We start from the raw sequence: 25409 nt of genomic DNA on the forward strand, positions 1-25409 counted from the left end.
CACTGACTGTGGCGCCAACCGCGCATGCGCTGGGGAGACGCCTCGCCTCTCCCACTTACCCCGGGGGAAGGGGGGGAAGCAGAGAGAGCGGACTCTCACTTAGGCGGAGCCCTTCAGGCACCCGGGCCGGCGAGGAGCGTACCACTCTCCAACAACCCCCTTTCCGCTGCTGCGCCAGGACAGAAACAGGCTTCCTTCTCCCCTTCCGTGAGATGGTATCGCCCGGCGTCGGGGCCGGGTGGCTGTGCGCCCGGGGCGGTTCCAAGCGCTCTGGAGGTAAAAAGAGGGGTGTCCGCCAGGGGGAAGGGTGGGCTCCCGGAGCGCGGTGTGCCCGGGGCAGCCCGCGCTCCTCAGGCGTCTGCCGGCAGCGGGGCACGCAGAGAAGGCACGTCCATTTCCCTTAGCGTGAACAGCAGCGTTCCCCGCCCCCGGTTCCTCCTGCAGTCGCCGCGGCCGTGTCGCTGCCGTCCCCTAAGCGGCGGCCCGAGCCCGCGTCCCGGCCAGCCGCCTGTCGGGGGCGAGCCGTCCTTCTCCTCAGCTGAAGCCGTCGCCGGCCGGCTGTGTGGCCCCGGCGGCAGTTCTGTGGCGGACAGCAGCTGCGAGAGCCGGCCCCGGGCGGTGGGGTTCCCGGCTCCAGCACGTCGTGCTGCGGTGCGGAGAGGGAGTCTCCATCCCCCGCGCGGGTGTGTTTCCAGACGGCTCCCCTCAGAGCGTCCTTGGCGGGGCAGGCGGGAACTCCTCTCTCAGGTTCTCTCTCTTTCTCTTCAGCTGACCTCCGAATTCGGCCCAAGTCGCGGGTGCGTCACTCTTGGCAGGCTGCGGCAGATGAGGCCCGAAACCCCCGTGCGGAGTGAAGCATGGCCGCGGCCGGACAGAGCGGCCCGTCCTCCCGCTCGCTGCCGCCTGTGATCGCGGCCCTTGTTCCTGACCTCTAGCAACTCTCCAGACGCTTTCTCTGCGCGAATAGGAAGTGGGTTGAAATCCTTCGGAGAGAGAAAAAGGTGTTAAATTGCCCTTATGTGCTTTGACGGTTTTATTTTGTTGTCTAAAGGTTGCTTTCTTTTCCATCCCCCCTTTTTCATCCTATTGCATCCGTGTTCTTCCTGCGCAGAAACGCTGAACAAAGAATCAGGAGCCCTACAGCAAGTTTAAACACAGTTCTCCAAATTAATTGTTAATATTTAAGGTTCCTGTGTACTATTAAGCATCTCACTCACACCACAAGTTCCATATAACACAGATGTTAACGTAGCTCTGTACTGAATGAACTAGTCATATGTACTGTAAACATGCAGTGTTTCCCGTTTTTAGCATAGCTGAAAAGAAGTTTCTGCCTCTCTCTGCTAGGCTAAACCAAATACATTATTTTCCCATGTAATCCTAACTCCTTTAAAAACTGAAGTCGTTTCTGCGGCCTGAGTCTCTCATATGGACAAGCTGAGGCGCGTTGACAAAAAGCTTAGCGAATATCCCATACCATCTTAAATAAATGCAGTTATGTAGGTGCTGGCACTCATTATGGAGATACGGTTCTAATACTGGCATGTGTTTTGTAACATTGACCTGTGTGAAATCAATGTGGTTAAATGATTTGGGAAATAGAGCAAGCTTTAGCATGATTAGGAAGGACAATGAAAGAAAGGAAGGAAGGAAGATAGATACATGTATAGAAGAAAACATGGTCTTAAACCAGCTATTAACTCCTTATAGAAAAACTAGCTTGGAAAACCGACAGTAAAAGTAATGTAACAGAGCTTCTTCCTTTATAATATTTTATTTATTCCTTCCTCAGCTACAGTATATATATATTTTTTTAAATTGGATTTTCACTACAAACCCTTCAGGACCAAACAGCTTCAGGCCTTTTTTTTTTTTTTGGGGGAGGGGGTGTTGCCACAGGTTTTGCAAGCCAGATCAGATCTTAAGATACAATTAACACGATCTCACAGGCTTCATATAATGCTGCCAGTAACATGTAAATTTTGGGGTCACCAGCAGAATTACACAGGCATAACCAGTTAGAACTCACTGTGATTATGCTGGGTACTCAAGGTGAACCTGAATCACTGACAGCAGAGAGAAGGGGAGTAACAGCTTGTGGAGACGACATACCATTTCTTCACTCCCAAATTTTTCAGTTGTTAGTTTTTCATTCTTCTGCCTTAAAAACATAACCCACAAAAGACCCACAAATTCTGCAAGCGTACAGATTATTCTATTCTGTGATGCGTGTGGCAAAGAGATGCTGAAACAACAGTGATTGCCAGTGGTGGGGAACCCACAGTTTAGGCTTTTGGTGACAAAGGGTCGTTTCATTGCTATGTCGGATTGCCACACGTGTTATGGAAGTACTTCTAATCTTCTGCAGCACTGCTTTGCTTCTCCCTACTTTGCTTTCCCTTGTGAGCAGAGTCAGAAAGGGAGATAATCCTGGGTAGTCGTTGTACCAGTTGAGGAAAATAAGTAGCTGAATGCTTTGGCAGTTAAACATCCCCTTTCTAGAAATGAGATTTAGGCAAGAGGAAATGTTTTGAAATAGATTAAAAGAGGGAGGTAAGAACCTAAAAGCTGATATTGCAATAGTTAAGGTTTAAGGGGAATGTGGAATCCCATCTTAAGCCCTATAGGTAATTCTGAAAAGCCCGATCTGTCACTCTTGAGTGGGGAATCTTCTATAGTCAATAGGAAGTAGAACCCTGGTCTGCTACGAATCTAGCTGTTGTTCAGAGATGTATTTTTGCTCACTTTTGAAACATGTTCTAGTGTCTTGTTTTTAAATTTTTAAAACCAAGGTATTGCTGAGCATTCATCTGGATATATGAAACTGAAGTTCATTTCCTTCCTTTGCTTGGGGGATGCAGGTCACATCTGGATCATGCTGAAGTGTTCTAAGAACAGGAGTCCTTGGGTGAGAGTTGTTGGACATTAATCAACCGCAATCTGTTGTCGTTACGAAGTGGTTAATTATTGTTGTGCCCAACAGCTTGCTATTTAGACAGATGTTTATTATTTTTTTTAATTATCCGTGCTATTTAGACATTTGTATCAAGTATGGATGTTCACGTACAGAGTGAAATTAAATGCAAATGTTGGATAAAAAGATTCTTCATTACTGAAACATACAGACTGAGTCACCAAAGAGTGAGAACTTTACCCCTTGTTGGGGCAAGCAGCCAGGTACAGAACATGAAACTTGAGCCAAAACCTGAATGTATGCATTTATGTAAGTGTGAAGTAAGACACTGTGTATTTCAGTGTAGAAAAACGGCACAACTATCTCTCAAGTCAATTTAGCCTTTCACTCTGAAGCCAGTCTGAGCCATCCAGCCGCGGACTTGGAAGGAGACATTGGCTCTAAAAGCTGTCGTGGTCCACTGAGGGGCATTTTATTTCTAACAGATGCCACTTCAAAGGTAACACAGATAGAACACAGAATCCCAGTGGTCACAGCTGATAAAAAGGCCATAGCAAATCAGCTGGAGAAAAATGAACTTTTCCATGTTTCTTTTAGGGTACATAGATTTTTAGTGTGGTTGCCTGTTTACCAGTACAGTCTGTTTTGGAAGTTGTTCATAAATACCTTCACTTGCCTTTTACCTTGACCTGCTTTGAATGAAGAGTAACCAGAAAGTTACTCAGGACTGTAGCTCTCGAATCCTTACCAGTTACCTGGTAACTGGTCACATTCCTGTCACATTCCCTGTCACATTCTTTAGTGTTCTCAGAGAGAAAATATGAGTGTGCCTTTGTTGAAGGAGCACTGGAACTAGGGGTTTGGAGAAGAGTCTTTGGTGGTCAGTGGTGATCAGGTAGGGTCCGAGGCATGCAGCTAGACTTAGGGAAGCAGGGTTAGGCCTAGAAAGATCACCACTGAGTTCTAGCTGGTGGAGTAGGTGGTGGTCTCTGTTCTACAAAAATTTGGCACCGAAAAAGATTTTTTAGGATTATTTCAATGATAAAGAGGGAGCAGGTTCTTGTTTTCTGGTAGTCAGAACATTCCTTGGGGATTGTTATTGATGATTTTTATCTAATGACTGCTTCGTATGCCAGGGGCCTGTTTATAGGCACCTTCTGAGGGCAATAGCTTCTTCTGGGCAATATTTTCATAACAGAGGAACTGATCTGTCTTGTATGTTCTTGGTAACTGCTGTGCTTGATAGCATATTGTGTAATCGAGTGAACGTTACCTCTGATTGTCTGGAGGCAGCTGCTTCTACATTTTAGAAGGAGCCCAGCTGAACAGCACATCAGGAGGGTGCACCAGGGGCATACCGAGTTGAGCCCCTGAAAGATTTCAAATGGACAAATGTTTGATCCCCGGGAAAGAAACGTGATGCATGGGTTTATGAACATGCTTATAGTACAATAGCATTTGAAGGAACTCGTGCAGGTACAGGGACGTTGAGGACTCAGAAAAGAGTAGGAACAAGAATGGTTTGTCTGGCTAATAACTATGGCACTGGGAAGCCTTAGCCAAGTGCCTGATTCCCCAGGACTTTGAACAGATTTCTGGTTTTCAAAGGCAGAGTTGAAATTACTTACACCTTTATCTTCGACAGCTCTGTTAAATATTACTTTTAAGTTCAGTCGGGTGTTGTTTTTCAAATGCGCGTTTAATGGAGATAGACTTAGCAGTGTTCAAAAAAACAAAAGACCAAATCAATCATTGGTAGCAAGTAGTTGTTTTTTCTTTTTCCCTGTTCATCCTAAGCAAACCTTCTCTTTTTACCAAGATGATAATTTCGCAATCGAAGTAACCTGTAAATGTTTTTACAGTGACTTTTAGAGAGTAGAATTTCCTAGTTCTTGGACGAACACGTCAAACATACACGTCCTTCGCAAGCGCTGTAGTCTAGCATTTTTCCATTAACAGCAAGAGCTTGTGAGGGCCTGGGCTTCAGCTGGTTTCTGCCATCTGGTGGATACGTGGAGTCACTACCGCAATACTGGCTCTGTCCTCTTTGCACCCTACCTTCAGGTATTTACACACATTAACAGATCTCCCCCCTGAGCCTTCTCTTCTCCAGGCTGAACAGTCCCAGCTCTCTCAGCCATCCCTCCTGGGGGAGATGCTCCAGTTCCTTCGTCATCTTCATGGCCCTTTGCTGGACTTTCTCCAGTGTGTCTATGTCTCACTTGTACTGGGGAGCCCAGAACTGGACATAGTACTCCAGGTGTGGCCTCACCAGTACTGAGTAGAGGGGAAGGATCACCTCCTTTGACCTGCTGGCAATGCTCCTCCTTATGCAGCCCAGGATACCGTCAGCCTTCTTTGAAGCAGGGGAACATCACTGGCTCATGTTCAACTCCTTCTTCACCAAGACTTTCAGGTCCTTTTCTGCCAAGCTGCTTTCCAGTTGGGCAGCCCCCAGTGAACACTGGCACATGGGGTGGTTGTTACCCCCCAGGTGCAGGATTTTGCAGTTCCCCTTATTGAACTTCACGAGGTACTTGTACAGAGTACTTCACAAGTACTTTTACAGAGGTTCTATTTAAGAAAGTATGAGATCCATTGAAGCTTTTCATAGGAAAAAAGCTTTTTACATTTGGACATTTAGTAAAAAATCTCTTTTCTCTTTTCCATGTGTTTTACTGGCTGATTGACAGCATCTACACTGGTGAATATTTGACCCACGCAGGTTTATAAAAATGAACTGACTAATTACACCACCCACATTTGCTCCATATCAATATATGTAGTTTTGACAGTTGCACTGATTTAGAGCATAACCACAGTTTTGGTGCCGTGTAGAGCTGAAATCCAGGGGTATATCTTGTGTGATAGCATGCAATAAAAAAAATGATCAATAGGACCTTAGGGATGCTCAGCAGTTAGCAGTTCATTCCTTGCTGGAGGCAGCCATTAAACACAGATCAAACTTGCTGCCGAAGACTTGGTGGACACGATGATCATGGTTGGGATGACTCATCAAATTGTCATTCAGCAGCTTGTTGACTGTTTCTATCTCAAGATATACTCGATTTTTCAGAAAATGAGTTTTTAACCTTTAATTGTACACAAATTCATGTAGGATGTAATCAGAACCTTGCATTTGTTTTGTTTGTTTAGCACGGCTTTATATTTTTCAAGTTAAAGACAGGTTGCAGGGAAACAGTCCAACCCACTGGAGATGTATGACAAGTATTTTTTATGAGGACCAGAACTGACAAAAGCTGGTTATAGAATTTTTGTCATGTGGCTGACTAAGAGGACTGGATGAAAGCTGGGTGCATATTTAAAAAGTCTCTCTCTGTTCTATTCTTCTGATGTCCAATAATGCATGGGCTGATAAGCCTTTTCTCCCGTTGAAGCAATTCCCTTGAGTCTGCCCATGCAAGGCCTTCTTCCTTATCTTTTAAACCTCTGCCCTCTGACAAAGTTCTCAGGTGTGTTCAGACTGTCAGGCACGCACTGTTACTGCGTAAGACTTCCTCCTGTTAAGAAATCAGTCCAAAAAAATGTACTTGGGTCTTTCACGTTGCAGAAACATGAGCATTAGGGAGAAGGTCTAGCCACAAGGGAGTTTGCCTTAAAATGTTTAAAAGAAGAATCAGACCAGCCTTCACACAGTTTGTTTTTGAGAGGGGAGTGAAATCACCAGGAGGAACTAGAAGAGTTTGCCTGGGCAGTGATTCAGAGCTGTCTAGCTGCATTCTGTTTGTCATCAAGCATTTGATAGTTGTTTTGTGCCACACCTCCAAAGGATTAATAGCTTCCTGTTGCTGCATAATGACTTGATCCCTATTTGATGCTGGATGAAAACAACAGTCAGTATTTCAGGTCAGAATGAGATTATTTTACGGAACAAATTATGATTTAAGGACTAAACAATCCTTCAACAATCCTTTTATCATGACAAGTATGTGATGACCATTTTTCAGAAAGAAGCACATCCAAGTGAAATATGGAGTGGGACCGCTTGTGGTTTCTTAACATACGAGGGACACATCCAAAGGGAAAAGCTAAAAATAGAAGGCAAACCTTACAAGCTTGCACCAGGTCATCATCGTCTCCCTAGACATAATCTCTGGAAGATACAAGTTGTACCTAGAAGTGAGAACCATGAGAAGCTCAATTCTCTGACTGTCACCAAAGTTATATGCAAGAAACTTCGGGTTTAGCTGCTAGCACGCAGAATACCCCCTGTGCACGGCCAGGTGGATTATGGCAGCAACAGTGACAATATTTAATGGAATGGGAGGAGGAGCTACTCTTTCTCAATCAAGCTTTTGAAACAGCATTTAAGAAGGAGAAAGCATATAGGGCAAACATTGCAATGGAGCAAGCTCTGAACAACTTTGTATTTAAACAAGTACATTTTCCTTTTTATTTCTTAAGAAGTTTACTGTTGAAAAAATGGTATGTATTAAAGCAAACACGTTATACACATAGATCAAACATCAGATAGCAAAACCTTACGGAATGAGCACTACTGGTTGTATCGTACGGGGTTTACAATCAAAGATGTACTTAAAAACCCTCAAGAATTAAAGGACTTTCAAGGTAAATTAGGCACAAAATTTAGCTTGTAACTAGCTCTGCAAGCATCTCACTGTGATTTCACTATTACAAAGTATTACAAGTAATCAAAAACATAAAGTGACTTTTTAAATTTTTAAAATTTTATTCGTACTATGTGCTGAAATAGTACAATTGTATACAACACTTCACCTTCGTTAAAAAAGCATATACAATAGGGACTATAAAGTAGAATCAAAGGGCTAAACAGGAAATTACCCCTTTGTTTGGGTCAGAATTAGCATGACATAGATCTATGGCTTTGCTTTGTGGACATGTTTGAAATTGAGTAAGCCCTACAAATGTGGGGAAGAAAAGGAAGAGATTTTTAATGAGTATGAGCTACAACAGCAATATTTTAGAGACTAACGTTATTAGTAAGGAAACTAGCTGGTATCTGACATATATGCCTCCCTTGGTTTTCTGAATAGGATGCAAGATACAATGTGAAATTTTAAAGAATAAAGAGATTGTCTTGAAAAAAAAAAAAGAAATCTGAGGAGCAACAAACCTTCAAGTGATTTGCTGCAAGGTTTTAGCTAAGATGAGGCTTTAGCTTGGAAAGAATTATTAATTTGCAAGAAATTAGAGGGCAACAGCAAGTCTGTGGACCATGATAAGATCTTAGTTCTCAGAAAACATAGGGATCTTCCAAATACGCATATTAGAAAAGTGTTTGATTAAAATACTAGATTTTTTTTATCTTTCGTTAGCAAAATGTATTACTGAAAGTTATCCCTTTTTGCTTGTTTAAAACAAAACCCATTATGATGGCCACAGAACTACAAGAAACTGCATACTTCCCAGGGGAACATTTCTGCTGCATCATACAGGAGTTGCTTAATAGGTTAAAAAAAAACATCTTAAAGTCTCAAGGCTGTTTTTGATTAGCAGAAACAGAAAAAGGAACGCACTGAAGCAAGATGGTAACAAAGTGTATCATGCAGTATTTTGGCTTAACATACACAGTATTTCAAACCAGTAACGTGACTGGAGGGTTGGGGGCTTTAATCCATTACGTTCACATGACGTCCTTGAGAATTAAAATCGTATGTGAAGGCAAACTGTGTGGAAATGTGCAAGATACTGAGATGCCTAACAAAAGTGTGCCGGATGTGTTATTGTTTCTTGCATGCAGAGCTGATGCTTGAAGGCCTATCACAGCAGTAGGAGCTACTGCTACTTCTAGCTCTTTACGTGACTGCTTTGTTCGTGCTGGCTGTGGTCTGGGCACAGTCAGCAAGTGCTGTATGGCATTAGGAGGTTAACCCACAATCTCTGCAGGTTCAGTGACCAGCTTAGATCCATCCCAGGCTGTCTTGAACTGTTCAGGAACCGGAAATTCTTTCTGGTAAGAAACAAAAGCAACAATGATGGTTAAATAAACAGTGGATACCTCATGAAAACTGGTGGAATACTATTAGTGCTACATGACTGAGAAAGCATTGATAGCTCAGACATGCCAGGATTAGAGAGAAGCCTTCTTCATTACCCTAGGAAGCTATTTTACAATGCCACACAGGAAAAAGCCTCGTTGCTACCCAGTTTCAAATAGCCTTGGTACGGTACTACTTTGCAATAATCCCTCTCACACCATTATGTGGAACAACTAACTAAATAAGCCTCATGTCAGAAAGGACTTTAGATTCCGTCACTGTCTGGGCTGGAAGACAGTAGAAAGGATTTAGATGTGGAGATTTAGCGATGAGGCTAATTTTAAAGACGAAAGCAATGCTATAATATGGAAGAATAATAAAAGAACTCCCTATAATTTTAAGCGTGATACCCTTCAAGACTCAGCATCCCTTGTGGGGCACACAAAATGAAGCAGAACATCAAAGAAAGTCTTCCATTCCGTGTATTCGGTGAAAGGACGGGAGGTGTCGTTTGGTCTTCCTCTGTTCCCAGTAAACCAAAAAAGATGTGAAGAGAGAAGGTTTTTTCCATTCAGACCTCCAGTGGGTGTTTTCATAGCCAGTAGTTTCAGACGATACAGCGATTCGAGGTGAGATGTATCAAAAGGACCTTTCTGGGTTTTTAATAGGTGAATACGCACCCACTGAAAATAATTAGTTTCAGTTACCTGAAGCTGGGCATCCAGCAGTCACTTTTGGAAATGGGGAGCATGAGGATTCTCTTGTTACATATTTTCTTTTATAAAGCCTAAATCCCTCTACCACACAAAATTCCAGCCCAAAAGATTTACCGGAAATTTAAGTTCTGTCTATGGCCATTCAGTGCAATTTCAGCACTGCTCTGTTGAGGAAACAAGGAAGCTATTAAGAGTATGCTTTGCCTGCATGACCCCTTGCTAGTGTGTGAAGTGACAAAGCATGACTTTTCGAGAAATGCTGGTGGGCACAGTATGAAAATCTGACTAGAACTGAAAAGGAACTGGGAAAATGCACAGGTTTAAGTGGTGTTTAAGGATGTACGTTGAAAATACTGGAAAATACTACAGCTGCTACCCATGTATCAACAGCTTTAGAAAAAACAAGTATATTACACTGTATTATTTAATCTGTAGTAGTAGTATTAATCTTAGTTTTAGCATCATCATGTTCAAGCTTGCATGCTCTTGTGTGAAGTGAGTTTCTTTGGGAGACTATGTTTAGATATCAAAAAAGAAAATTAAATGGACAGGAGATGAAGCCATTATCTATCAAAATGGAAAGAAATAATGCCATGTCTGATCGTTGAAATTAGTTTGTGCGCCAGAAAGTAAGTTCTTCCTGCGCTGATAGCTGAGATATGGGTACATAGAAAGTCAATTTTTTGGGATCATTTTTTGGTGACATAGTATGTGTGGTGTGTTAGTTTCTTTCCTAGCAGTTTAAGTGCTGTTAGCTACCAAGACTAGTGAGGAAGGGGGAGGAAAGCTTTAAAAATATCTCACTCACATAATCGCCATCTTGGGGGATGAGGATGTTCATCTCGGATGACTTGGCACTCACAATCTCACAGTCTAATGATTCTTCACTGAGGTAGATGTGGCAGCCTTCTGTTTTGTTAATAGAAATGGTTGGCACTTTCCCCATCACCTGCAAAATAAAATCTACTTAATATCAAATCTTAAAATGCACACAAGGATACTGTTAATAAAATCCTCTTTGCCTGCCAGATCTAATTTTGGCCACCAACATCTGATCTGTGTGTCAGCTGCCTGCATGATGCTTATATTTGATTTGTTAGAGACTGAAAATTCTTGGTGGTGGTAACAAAGATCTACACACAACAGCAAACTCAAACAGCAAGCTTTTAACTTGCAGTTTGATGAAAGTGCTTCCCTAATTCTAATTTCAGTTGTACTTTTGTGCCCATATTTAGGTGGTGTTCACCTTGTTCATCGGGGGAACTGGTTAAGGAATCAAAACATGTCAAGTCCAACCCAGTTAGGGCAAATGAAAGATGCCAGCTTACAGTAGTACTCAAGGAGTGATTTGTAATATGTTCTGAAGACTTCAAAGCTCTTCCAGGTTTTACAGCATACAATAGGAAAGGGTTTTTATCCCCTTCAGGCAGCTACAGTTCTAAAAAAGTACTGAGTTCAATTTAATTAAATTTCTCAAGGTATTTCTTCTGTCACTTTAAAAGCCAAGCACAAGATTTACTTGAGGGGTGAAAGGGAGATCTCCTATTTACAGTTCTACAGATTAGAAGATTTCTTCATGGCTAAGTGGCTGACTCACTGGTTGTCAGTAAAAATGCTTCCATCTCCTCCTGCCCTCTCTGGCAGGGACAGCAATGTACTTTGGACAGTGCATCAAGAGAGCAGAGGTTATTCTGAGCCATAAAACAGTAAAAGCATGTGATAGATATGTACTTGTTAAAGAACATCTCCCATCATTTAAGTTTGCAACATCAAGCAGTTTGAGCAGAAGGACGTGTGAGCAGGGCCGTGCACCCTGCTTGTAGGCCCAAAGCCCAGGGAGGTGCTCTAGGTCTCTGTAGTAATGGTGGACTCTTGCCTCAAGAGTTAAAACCAGTGTTTCTACAGAGAAAGCCCCTGAGATGTCTGACATTTCCACACTGACAGAACTGGTAAGGAAAGAGACTTCAGTATGGACAGTAGGTGACAATGAGTGCTCAGACCCTTCTCCTGGAGAAAAGGTGAGCACGAAAGATGTGCACAGGTTGATGATCTGCTGCTGCGTGTTGCAGGAAGCAGTCAAACTGCAGTATTAGAAGGGCCGAGACAGAGGTAGTCAAGTGGTTTCAAAACCATGCTCCTGTGGTGGATGCCACAGAAAATGAGGCACTTTGGACCCTGGTGACCCACAAAAGCAGGACTCTGCTTCAGTCTTCACCCTCTGACATTACAAGCAAAACCACACAAAGCTTTAACAGCTGTAGACACCCACGAGCAAGGTCTGCAAGGAGAAACTGCTCCAGCACCACACAGTGGTGTGAGTGCTTGTAGTGGGTGACTTTCTGTTAAGGGGCACTGAGGCACCCATCCGCCAGCCTGACAGGGAGTCACGAGAGGTATGCTGCCTTCTGGGAGCTAAGGTCCAAGGTGTTGCCAAGAGAGTGCCACAACTTGCCAAGGGCGCAGACTACTACCCATTGCTGCTCTTTCATGTGGGCGCGAATGACACTGCAAGCTGGAACCTGGGCAGAATCAAGGAAGACTACAAAGCCCTGGGAGTGCAAGTGAAAAGTACTGGTGCCTAAGTTATCCTTTCTTCCATTTTACCAGTTAGAGGAAAGGGTGCAGCCAGAAATAGACGTATAATGCAAATCAACTTCTGGCTTTGTGGCTGGTGCCATCGTGAGGGTTTTGACTTTTATGACAACGGGACATTCTTTGATGACTACAGCCTGTTAGGAAGGGATGAGATCCACCTGTCCGGAAGAGACAAGGGAGTCTTTGGCAGCAGGCTGGCCAACTCAGTGAGGCAGGCTTGAAACTGAAAGACTTGGGGGACAGGGTCTAAAGTGGCAACACTCACGCCATTCCATCCAACTGGGGAATAAGTGAGGCCAACCAGAGCAGTGACGAATGTTCCTTAGCTGCCTCCCAAGATGGAGAACCAGGAGACCAAGCATCTCAAGTGTATGTATACTGATGCACGCAGCCTGGGGAACAAACAAGGAACTGGAGCTCTGCGCCCAGTCAGGAAGTTGTATCATAGGAATAACTAAAACATGGTGGGACAACTCACAAGACTGGAGGATTGCAATGGATGGCTACAGGCTGTTTTGTAAAGACAGTCAGGGAAGAAGAGGAGGAGGAGCTGCGCTCTATGTTAAGTAGAACCTTGAATGTACAGAGGTCAACTATGGTGATAGCTCTATCAAATGCTTCTGGATCAAGATCAGAGAGGTTGTCTCCAAGGGGGATCTTATAGTAAGCATCTGCTACCGACCTCCAAACCAAAACAATACGGCCAACAAAGCAATATTTGGGTCACTTAAGCAAGCTTCAGGTCAACAGAACCTGATTCTTATGGGTGACTTCAAGTACCCAGACATTTGTTGGAAGAACAATACAGCAGCTTACATGTCATCCATCAAGTTCCTGGAATGCATAGAGGACTGCTTCCTCATACAAATGTTAAATGTGCCAACTAGGAATGAGGCACTGCTGGACTTGCTACTCACAAACCAACAAGATCTGCTTTGTAATGTCTTGGTTAGTGATAGCCCTAGCTGCAGTGATCACAATATTGTGGAGTTTGGGATCCTGCTGAAGGTTAGTACTAAGACAAAGGTTTTACATTTCAGAAGGGTAAACTTCAGCTTGCTCAGAGCTCAGCTGGGAGGGATTCCATGGATGTAAAGGAGGTAGTGAGTGCTGGGAGTTCTTCAAGAACACTCTCCTGGAAGTACAAAAACAGTTCATCCCCTTTAAAGATAAGGGAAGTAGGTGGAGCAAGATACTCCCTTGGCTTAACTGCAAGCTTCTGAGTCTGCTCAAAATCAAGAGAGAAGTGTGCCCAAGATGGAAAAGCAGACAGATACCCATTGAGAACTACAAGGGCATTACCAGGGTGTGCAGAGATGCAGTTAGCAAAGCAAAAGCTCAGCTTGAATTGAAATTGGCCAGAGATGTTAAAAACTACAAGAAAGGGTTCTTCAGATACATAAACAACAAACAGAATCAGAAGGAAAATATTAGCCTGCTGTTAAGCAGGAGAGGTGAATTAGTCACCAACAATGCTGAAAAGGCAGATGTTCTCAACACTTTCTTCACCTCTGTCTTTACCAGCACTGTTGGCCCCCAGGCCTTGGGAATAAAAACATGGGTTGACCATGGCTGACCCACCATCAGTGAAGGAAGAGGTGGTATGTGAACTATTACAGGAGCTTGACCCCAGATATCGATGGGCCCTGACAATACCCACCCGCGGGTGTTAAGAGAGCTGGCTGACGTTGCAAGGCCACTCTGCACAATCTTTGAGACGTTGTGGAGATTGGGGGATGTCCCAGAAGACTAGAAGAAGGCCAATGTCACCTCCATCTACAAGAAGGGCTTAAAGGAGGATCCAGGAAATTACAGGCCCATCAGTTTTACTTCAGTTCCTGGTAAAGTTAAGGAACAAATCCTCCTGGGGACTATCACAAGTCAAATTAAGCACATGACTGGGAGAAGCCAGAACAGATTCACCAAGGGCAAAGCGTGCTTGACAAACCTGATCACCTTCTAAGACAAAGTAACCTGCTCAGGAGATGTGGGGCGAGTGGTGGACATTGTCTACCTGGATTTCTCCAAGGCTTTCAATACAGTTTCCCACAGCCTCCTCTTAGAGAAATTGATGTGTTACAGTCGCATTATGGTCTAGACAAGTGGTCTTTGTGATGGGTGGGGAACTGGCTGACAGGCCGCATCCACAGGGTTATCAAACTGGCAACCTGTCACAAGTGGGGTCCTCCAGCGATTGATATTGGGCCCAACACTGTTTAATATCTTCATAAGTGGTCTGGATGATGAGATCAAGTGCAACCTGATGAAGTTTGCTGATGATACCAAACTGAGTGGGGAAGTGGATGCTTCAGAAAGGAGAGCCACCCTGCAGGAAGACCTGGATAGGCTGGAAGAGTGGGCTAACAAGAACCTTATGAAGTTCAACAATGACAAGTGTAAGGTCTTGCAGCTGGGAAAACATAATCCAGGAGTGCAGCACAGACTGGGATCTACCCAGCTAAAAAGCGGCTCTCTAGAAAGGTATGTGGAGATTCTGGTGAACAACAGGATCCATATGTGTGAACAGTGAGTATGTGTGGCAAAGAAAGCCAACAGCATGCTGGGTGGCATCAACAAAGGCATCACCAGCAGAGATAAAGAAATCATTATCCCACTCTACTCAGCGCTTGTCACGTCACACCTGAATACTGTGTTCAGTTTTGGTCCCCGCCAAACAAAAAAGATATGGACAGGCTGGAGATGGTCCAGAGAAGGGCCACAAAGATGATCAAAGGTCTAGGAAGCCTGTCATATGAGGAAAGGCTGAGAGAACTGGGTTTCTTCAGTCTCGAGAAAAGAAGGCTTAGGGGAGACCTTATCACTGTGTTTCAGTAGTTAAACAGTAGTTACAAGAAGATGGAGACTCCCTTTTTACAAGGAGTCACACGGAAATGATGAGGGGGAATGGGTACAAGTTACTCCTGGGGACATTCTGATTGGACACAAGAGGAAAATTTTTCACAATGACAATCAGCCATTGGAATAATCTCCTGAGGAAAGTGGTGGATTCCCTAACATTGGATGCTTGTAAGATTCAGCTGGACAGGGTGCTGGGCCAGCTTATCTTTGAGTTCCCTTCCAATCTGGTATTCTGTGATTCTATGATTTTATGAAGTTAAGAATATGTTTTCAGCTTCAATTCCTCAAATGTGACAGCAAATAAAGAACAAGCGGTCTGTCTTCTTGCATCCCACTCTGATCCTGAAGTTCGATCTATGTAGTGGATCGATGCATCTTAAACTGATCTTTCTTTTCTTTAATGATTTCTCATGCAGTAGAGAACAAAAGGAGGGTGTGTTTAATACATTTTGCAAACATCAGCAAGGAAAAAAACCCCAGTGGGAGGAAGGAGAGCCAAGCAACACGGCACTGAAGTAACTATTAATAGCAAAATCTGTAGGAATGAATTTACTGAATTTTGTTGCACGTATCAGGTATTTGCAAATTGTAAGCTCAGGTCTTCAAAGTACTGAGAAAATGGAGGTGTTCAGCACTTGGCATACTCAAACCCTGTGGAAGCTGCCTGATTCAAGCAGCATATGGCATATAGCCAGGCTCCAAACCTCCAGACTCTGCTCCATGGCGTAGAAGCCTTATGCAATATTCACAGAACCTGCTTAATCAAAAGAATTTTGATTTTTAGAAAAAATATTTCCCCTTTATTTGAGTATTAACAAGCTGTGGTTTTGCTATTCATTACATGCAAATTGTTCAGCTTTCATGAGTAGTTCTAGAGGTAATTATAAAAATTATCTAGTTATTTAAAAAGCACTTAAATAAATGCCTGGGATCTTTTTCTTTAACTAACTGCCTCTGCCATAAGAAGACATGTAGTGATCACAAATAAAACTGCTTGTTGCAGTTCAGAAGATGATGCACAGCTGGTGGCAATGCCAGTCGCTTGCATGAGGTTCAAGATACAAAAAATCACCTTGCTGTTATTCACTGTGGTGGCTGTGACCAGTATTTCTGAATTATGGAGCAGAACTGTCTACATTTCATGTCATACAGCAGAACACCTCACCTTCCTTGAAGACTGGCAGTTTGATATAATTTAATTAACATTTCAGTTCTTTTTCACTTAAAAGAATACATCCTAAAGTCCCTTCTTGAGGCTAGATTGTGTATGTTGCACACAACCCAGTGGAGGAGCATGTTAGACCTCTTCGGAGTGGGATGAGTGAGGTGCTGTAGATATCTGGTAGACTGTCTGTATTTCGAATGGGGCAAGTGTCCCCAGCAGAGAGGGCAACACGTAGATTTAAAATACGCATATATTCTTTTAATGAGAACCACAAGGAGGATGATCGCTGATGAAGCTTTGCTTGCTGGTTATCAAAGACAAAACCAGTAGAGGCTCATAGTCCAGTTGTAGGCAACTGACTCCATTACTTACTCATGTAATATGTCACAACACCAGCAGGGAATATTTTCAAAATCCCGGTGCCCACTTTCACTTTAAGACATTTAGTTGTCCTTTGAAAGTCTATTTGAACATTTCCATTGAGAGAATGAGAAAAAAAGAAGTAACCATATTCTGGGCTTAGAAATCAGTTAGCTAACTGCCAGAATTTCTTCCATAAGCACCGCTGAACTTTCAAGTTCATGTTTACCATGAAAGCAAAAAAATGAGGGCCAGAAGTAACAGTTCTCACAGTGTATAGACCTCTCAGCTTCACTGGAACCAGAACGGACTGGGCTAAGTGAGGTTTGTTCAGTGATGCTCAATAGTTTTCACAGGCATTTTCTAAAAACATCAGCAGATTTAGTGCATATAAAGATACTTTAGATGCATCAATCTCTTAATTTTGTTGTGCTCCTGTGAGTTTCTGAAATCTCCTGTAGCTACACCTTGGCCTTTTTCTTTCCTCCTTGTTCTCTGTCTGTTTCTACCTTTGTTTCTCAAATAGATACTCACCTGAATCTGAATATCCCTGGAATTGATCACTTCCACGATTCCCACAACGTTGTCAAACACAAGGCCAAACTTTTTGCAGTTGTCTAGAGTAAAAGCAATCAAAAATAAGAAAGGCAAGATAAAAGCAAATATACGCACACCTGCTACATTAACTACAGAGATTCCCAGTCTTGCACTGGTAGCCGAGTGGCTTTACTCACGTGACCAATCCATTAAAGTGAATGGAATGATTCAGATGCATTATTAATCACATAAGTCCTTTTTTTCAAGACTGGCATTTAAAGCCCAGCTGAGCTATCCACTCACCGATAGTAATTGAATTGATTTTGCCTTTTATCTGAAGTGTAGATTTGTTACACTTAAAAATGTAGGCCACTTGCTTGAGTTCAGTGTTGTTAATGACGAGGTCATTCTTATCCTCTTGATATTCCTGTTTCAAAAGAAAATTTATTTAATTGGTTGTCTTTAACTAGCTACCAGTCAGAGTTTAGTACAACTTATCCTCAAGTCATTGCATCTTCCGTTACAACAGAGCAATATCCTTCCTGTGGCTTAAAATTCTAGTCTGCTTGGTGATCGGGTATTTCACCTAACGCACCCTTAGATGACACATGTTCAGTTTAGAGCTGCAGAACTGAAGAACTTAGCACAGACCGTGGCAAAGCTCATTCATTTTGTAGGAAAGACATTGTGTTCACAACAGTTTAAAAATACCCTCACAAATCTGTTGCTTGGCTTCCATCCGATTTAGACCAGCACCTTGAAGAGCAGAGCAAGTTTTTGTTCGCCCAAAGGTTATATAATGGTCTATACAGTGTGTTCTGAACAGGTGCAGGCATTACCACACACAATAAGGAGTAATAGGTGAAGAAATTTCATTGTGAACCATGAAGGGACACTTACACTCCATGGATGTCAAGGAAAGACTAGGGATCCACAAGGAAGGTTCCAGGTACTATAACCCTATGGCAACATAACACAGGCAAACTGTGACGGCACGTTCCGCAAACTCAACTCCGTGGTAACGACTGTGTATATAACCTTCTGCATGACTAAACTGCATATTGTTTCTTCCCTCTTTTAACCAACACAGCCATGTGAATTTTCACCCATAGATTCTTTGGTGTATGCCTACATAAATGAACTCCCAGACTTGAAACAAATCTATATTTCCATCTGTAGATTGAGCAAAAGGAAAACACTCCTCTACTTTTAAGGATGGGAGATATGCTTGCATGGTAATGAAAAATAAATGAATAATTCCATTTTTTAACAAAGCTGGAGAAAGTGCTCCGTGATAATACTGTTCTCTCTCACTCATGTGAATGGCCTGCAAGGAAGTTTTTTAATTGGAGTTCTCCATGGGACTTGTTTCTGAGGGATTGTCTGATTTTTCAAGGAATTTATACGCTGGTTCTGACATTTTCCAGTTCAGACGGATTAGTATATGATTCTCAGAGATGAATGAATTAACTTTAGATGCTACAGAATAGTAAAAACTAAACTGCAGCAAGGTAGAGCAATGCAAGAATCAGCCCATTTTGGTGGTAACTTTGATTCATTGCACCTTGATCATAGATGGCCTTTTGCAAAAGACATCCAGCACTCAACCTGTTTTGCAATATGTAGGGTGCGATTCAGAAGTGCGACTGGAACTCACCACTCTCCACTTCTTTCCCTCTAGCTCCAGGACAGGGGCATGGCTTTGCTGTGGGGAATTCTTGGGAGAAGTGGGACTTGAAGTATGGCTTTTTGTCGGAGAACGAACAGATGGACCCTGGGCACGTAGGCTGGGGTTCTTGTGAGTCTTCTGGTCATCAGAGACATGTCGAAGCCCTGAAAAAAAAAAAGGATGTTTATGAAAGACAGTGCTTTCCAGTCCTAAGGGTGTTCATATTTAAGCAGGAAAGGTTCATTTGTAATTGTGTTAAATTATTCTGTGAATTTGCATTTTTTTATTTCCTCAAGGTTTGCCTGCGTAACGACCTGAAGTGTAACTGCCTACGTATCTTTAGCAGTTCATATAAAATCTCCTTTACTGTGGATGGGCTGTGTTAGTATCTTTAGCAGGAAATGCTGCAATGTCTTCTAGTCTCTTTCTGTCTGTAGCAATCTCTGAGAGCTTGTTATATCACATTTTTCCATCCATAAAAATGAGATTATTTTTCTAATTTATGACAATATTTGACCTACCCCTGCAGCATTACAGGCAGATATATCAATTGTATGTATTTAAACTCACAACCATCCACTTTAATTACAACTGTCCAGTATTAATACAAAAAGCTTTATGATTGTACTCCACACTGAGCTGTAAGCCATACCTTTTCACCTAATGCAGCACATTTTGACACAGGTTAGTACACTGAATGGGAATCACAAAGGAGGATAAAATTTTACTGCAATTGCAACTTAGAGGTTCACCAGCTACTGAGGATTGAAGATGTCCAGCTTGGCTGCTTTAAAACCAAAAGGATACCTCTAAATAAATGGTGTGAATTTCAAGTATGCTGAACGCATTTGGGTGCTGTTGTTTCTAAAGGAGGTTTTGGTATGCAGGCTTATCCATCAGACTCAGTGCAAGCCTCAGAAAGATCTGAGCTGCTTAAATGTAACTTAAAAATGCAGTGGAAGTTGGGTTAATACATATAGCAGCTCTTGATACCGTTTGACTCATGAACCAAAAATTTGACTTCTTTTCTCCTGACCTTTGGTAATTGCCTCTCCCTGGTTAAGCTGTGCAAATAGGGCTGAGCGAGACGCAGTTCCTTCATCCTTTACGGTTTCTGTGTCAAAGATGGGGGGAGGTCCAGGTGGTGGTGGCGGTGGCGGCGGTGGGGAGAGGCATGCCCCGCTTGTTAGAACAGATCGCATAGACATGGGCGATGCAACCGGACCCTGTTGGAGACAGACGGAAATTATCTTACAGACAGTGTTTCATGGAACATTGTATTATGATAACTCTTACTTAGTACCATCCTTGAATGCTCTGAGTGACTCCAGGCAGCCAGAGGCTCAGAGGAATTTCTGGCACCATAATCAAATGTAACACTATGACTCTTTCCCTGCATCAAAGCGGGCAAGGCTGGAAAGACCCACAGTCCACAGTGCTACCTTACTGCAGAACTACTCCACCTGAAATATTTATTTAAAATACTTGTCAGGGCTGGTGTTAAACATCTTTAACAGTAAAGATTCCACAGTTTATTCCAGCGTTTAGTTATATGTATAAAAGGGAAAATGTCTCCTTTTTTCAGATACCAAATTCAGTTAGCCGTAGATTGGTGTGCATTCAGAAACATACAGAAAGTGTTTCGAGCTAACACAAGCAACTGGGAGAGTCATGAACTGTCAGTTATACATATGCAACATCCCAAATTGTATGCAAGATGCAAAATGCCATTCTTCAGACTGTTCAAGTAATCTGCAAAGATTCAGATACAGCAGAATGTAAAAGCATGGTGACTTTCTTTTTTTCAATTGCCAGAGATCACAGCACACAAGTTATGAGTGAGGGGGGCACTGGTAAAGTAAGTAATCCAATATTTCTTTCCAGTTTGCATAATCAAAAGTGCATGTTTTGGTCTGAATTATACTGGTTATATAGAATATTATATAACAGACAGAAAATACTAATAATGATCTAATTAAAATTTTATGCATCCTAACAATAGACGTTAGAATCTGAGAAACTGAGAATTACTTTTTCTGTCTTGCCACTGAGTGTCACTCTGATGCCACCTCTCTGCAGCAGAGCCGAGACTGTTTTAAAAGAACCTTTGTGGAAAATTAGATTGGTTCTGATGAATTTAGCTAGCTGTACAGCCATTGTGCATTGCACCAGGACACGTTTATTAGGTGGGCAGATCCAATGGGAAAAGGGCAGGGACTTACGGAGTCACATCTCCTCTAATTGGCTACCTTTGTTAAGAGATACAGGTGGCTAAACGTGCATCCCTGGTAATCAATACTGGAACCAGATATTGCTTAGCTGGGCTCAGAGGATATTTTTAACCATTTACGATGCCACTCCTTGCTGCTTGCCACTAAACTGAAACAGCAAAGTATCCACCTGGTTCATGCATCTCATATGAGTGAAAACTGTAGCTATCTTTTAAAAAGTAAATTTATTCTCGCCTGTAATCTCAAACTGATAATGGGAAAGGGGCTGAGGTGCACGTATTCTTTTTTTTTTTACTCTTCAGATACACCTTATTTTTTTTAAAAAAAAAAGAAGCCTGGCCCCTGTGAGTAAGTAACTGCATTCAAACTTCTTGGTCATTATGGCCCTAATTAGAGTAGCATGGAAAGGGAATAATATTAGTTAACCTCTTAATGTACACTCTCTATTGGCACATGCATCTTCAGCACGTAAGTACAGTTGCGTGTGAAGGAGCTGTCTGTGGAACATGTTAGTGATGAATACATAGCAAGATTCTTTGTCGCATTAGTGACACTAAAACTGCATTGCACAAAAAAGACTGTTGGTACTTGGGTGAGTAACGGAACTGATGTAACAGTTTGATTGTTTCTGAAAGGATCCAAGATCTCTTAAAAGAAGGAGCTTTCTTCTATGCTATTAAATCTTTTTGATCAAATGTAAACAAATGAGAAGAATCCCTTTTTGGAATTGATTATCACTTATTGTCAAGATATACTGGAACTGATGAGGACTGCTTTTAGAGACATTTCTTTGTTGCACGGATACATTTAACTCAAGAGTGTTTCTGCTCACACACTTAGTAGTTACAGCTTATTGTTTTAGGCTGGGGACAACTTCGGCACAATTGAGGGCCCTCAATTTACAGTGCCTGTCTTCTTGCCTCTGCTCGTGCCAGTAATGTCACCTGCAGCAGAGTCAGCACAACTGCAAAATATTGTGATAAAAAAAAAGAATGTAAGTGGATTTAGTGGCACGATCCGTTGTTGCTGCCTGAAGTGCACTAGAGATCTTCCTTATCTGTTGCCTGCAACCATAGCAACTGAATCCACTATGTCCTGGTTATCCAGAATTGTGAACGTTGCATTTGCAAGGCTTTGGAAAATACTCAGGACACCCAGAAATGGCACTGACCGTTCACAGTGCAGTGTGAGCATGCAGTCATAAATTATGTATGCCTTATGGAAGATTAATAGTAGCAGTGGTAGTGGTTATTAACTTGTAGTCTGAGATAAAAATCTGATTTCCCGAATTCCAGACTGACATCTGATTTCTCAAACGTACCTTATTGCTTCCACCTGCGTAAGTACAGTGCTGTGATTTTCCAGAAACTTGTGTGTATAAGACTCAAATATTCATTTGGAATTAACACCAACTAAATTCTGCAAAGGCTGCAAAGATGCATTAGAGAAAAAAAGATGTAGAAGTTGTCTGGGTATTCTGCATACAACACGGAGTGGTGGGTCACTCTGCCAGTCTCTTTGCTTAAAGTGTCAAACTGAAGGCCATCACAGGTCTTGCAGGAGACTCTGGGCTCAAATGATGTTGCTGAGTAGTGCATCAAAGTCAGCTTCCCAAATGGCAACAAAACTATGGGAATGTCTAAGCAACTGAGGTGGAAGCAAAATCTCAGGGGGATTAAGCTGTGGAAGTGGATGATCTCTCTCCCAGAACTCTGAAGGAACTACCTTGTGAAAGTATAGACAAAAGGAAGTAGTTTGAACACATCAATCAAGTTTGGACCTGGTTTTGTGTGACTGGAGAATATCTTATTTACTTTTCAAGAAAGAGCAGAGGTAGGAGAGGACCTGGGAAACTAGGAGCATCTTTCCCTTCTGGAGCGGTACCGATGAAAAGACAAGTCTAGTCAAAAATTTCATTCTTTGACCTGAGGAATGAAGACATTCTAGTCCTATGAGTCGGTTTCAAGAGTAGGAAAAAAACTATCCCTTGCACTTATGCTGCCCATGTGCCTCCTCTTTTCTTTACAAGCCTGGTCCCTCCACCAAAGTCAGTGGCTATCTCCACTGAGCTCAAAAGATTATGAGTTAGATCTAATTAAGAACACAGGAGCTGTCATAAGGTCTCGGAAGATACCTGGAGTTCAGTCACCCTTCCTACTTTTCCTCTTAATTTTGTGCAGTCACAGAAAGAAGAGATGGACTGAATCTTTGTTGTTAACTTTTCTCCTGCATGACAAATTCTTGTCTAGATTATGACCTGAGTTATGGCTACATGAGCTAACAGAGCATCACGATATTTTCGATTATGTCTGGACATCTATGGCCATTCTGGAAACTGCAAACAACTTCAACCATGCATTAGGCCAGGCAAAAACTGAAGGACAAATCAAAGGAAAAAAGGTTGCTAAAGTACACGGAGGGACTAACTGCTCCACTGTAGATCTACTGTCTTACTGTCTACTGTGGCATGGGCACATCCAGTAGGACAATCTCCCATTGAAATAGAACAGCATGGAAAAGACAGACAAGTCTCACTAATGAGGAGGCGTACGGAGACTTGCTGCAAAGAGGGGTCCAGTCTCCCTCTGGCTTTTGTCTTCTTTTCTTTGCCATTTTGATCTACCTGATGGAAATCAAACAAATATTCAAGCGAGGTGAAATTCATTGTGGGAAGAGTGGCTCAGAGAGACTCTAACAACAGGACAGAAAGCACAAAAGTGAACTGGAAATGTGGAAAATACATTGCACTTCTTGCATTCCATACATGCCAGGAAGATGAGACCTGTGCTGTATTCAAACATGCTGATGCAAAGGGTGGTTTTAAAATCAGCCTACTGAAGTAGTTCCAGGAACATTAGTTTTTGATTAATCTTGACCCCTATTAATACATAGGCCTCCAAGTTACCAACCTAAGTCACTGGCAATTGGTTTGCTTTCCTTAGTCACCCTTCTAAGACTACTTAGACCCTCAGGCTGTAGTGTGTTTCTGAACCAGACTCAAACTGTTGTGGTATCTGGCAATACTTGTGTGTAGTCCTATCCAATTTCAACTGAAGTGCCCTTCACAGAGTCCATTCATTTCTGTTCTGTATAGGGTGGTGTTTGTGAGAGCTGCTTGGAATAAAATAGCATGTTACATGCCCGCAAAAGTTCATCTATCCTAAAGCAGCAGGTGCTTCCCAGCTTTGCTATTTGCAAACAACTCTTCAGATTAACTTCAAGCAGATGTTAACAACAGTGTATCTTTACACAAAGAGTGGTAAGAGCCATTTGGACTAGCAAAGGCGGTTATTTGCAAGCCGCCTTTCTCCCTCTTTCATTTCAGCTGTTTGCCTTGGTAACAGCTGCTGTTCTCAGTGCTGTGGTGCCTACAGACATCGCGTCAAGTTATGCTGGCAGCCGACTGTTCCCACTAATGTGTTGGTGTGGCCATTTTTCCATCATTTGCAAATAACCTCCTCGTAAGAATTATCAGGGGAGTAGATAGCTTCAGTCTTATTTCGTGAAAATGTAACACAAAAATAAGCCATTAACTTTTAACCTGCTAGTTTTATACCATAGTGAACTTGATTTGCTTTACACCTTGTTCCTGGAGCTTTCTGAAATGAGGGGAAAATGTAATTCTCTAAGGTCCTGTCAAGAACAGGAGATGTGGGCCCTGTGGCCAGGTAGTAACAGCTCTGTAGGGGATGGAACATTCCAGAAATCTTCTCCCAGGGGAAAAAATTGTCTTCAACCTCTGACTAAACCATGCCCTGAATGGGGTGATAGGGACCGGTCAGGGTTTGCTCCTTGCTGGAGAGCCCAGAACCATCTGCAGAGAGGCCCAAGGGCCTCCCATTGACTGTGGCTCAGCAGCTTCCTCTAGTGACAGTGTCTGAAGCTGCTCATAGAGCTGGGTCTGATAAAAGCGCGTTGTCACTGGACACAGGTTGCAGTACAGCCTCAAAGTATGTTGTATTTCTACCTTTATCCTGCAGGACTGGAGAAGGGTGAGGTGCTCTTCATCTCCTTGCTGGCTACCTAGCTGGCTCACTGGAACAAAGAAATGACTGCTTATGTTGAAGCAGCCGGCTGGTTAAAATTCATCCTTGTTGAATCTCATTTAATTCCCTTGAAATTACAGTGGAGATGAGTGAAGCCCTTTGCTTCTGAGAAGCTGCGCCTTGTTACAGCACATTTCTCCTAAAGGCTTCTGCTGGAGCACAGGGCAACAGCCAGTCTTGTTAGAGAAATAAAACGCAGTTCGTGCATAACACAAGTGCTCTGGATGCCACACTGTCAATAATTTTGGTGGCCATATGCAGCTTGACATGTCTTTAGGTTAAACCCAGGCACTGAGAGACAGTAAGGATTTCTTTGTATACCTTATCACAGATGTT

General features: G+C 42.6%; 1 protein-coding gene across 1 annotated transcript in view; it reads right to left on the reverse strand.

Moving 5' to 3' along the window:
* Window positions 1-8783: 8783 nt before the first annotated feature.
* The window catches only part of CAP2 (cyclase associated actin cytoskeleton regulatory protein 2), a 62569-nt gene continuing 45943 nt past the window's right edge, over window positions 8784-25409 (reverse strand). Inside the window, exons 7-12 of the mRNA XM_086608996.1 lie at window positions 19833-20022; window positions 18785-18960; window positions 17431-17554; window positions 17125-17207; window positions 10420-10560; window positions 8784-8867 (exon numbers count right to left, since the gene is read on the reverse strand). Coding sequence (XP_086465122.1) covers window positions 8784-8867; window positions 10420-10560; window positions 17125-17207; window positions 17431-17554; window positions 18785-18960; window positions 19833-20022 — 798 coding nt within the window. The remainder of the gene's footprint in view (window positions 8868-10419; window positions 10561-17124; window positions 17208-17430; window positions 17555-18784; window positions 18961-19832; window positions 20023-25409) is intronic.

This window comes from Tauraco erythrolophus, chromosome 3 (assembly GCF_009769465.1).
Source record: "Tauraco erythrolophus isolate bTauEry1 chromosome 3, bTauEry1.pri, whole genome shotgun sequence".
NCBI classification, from domain to species: domain Eukaryota; kingdom Metazoa; phylum Chordata; class Aves; order Musophagiformes; family Musophagidae; genus Tauraco; species Tauraco erythrolophus.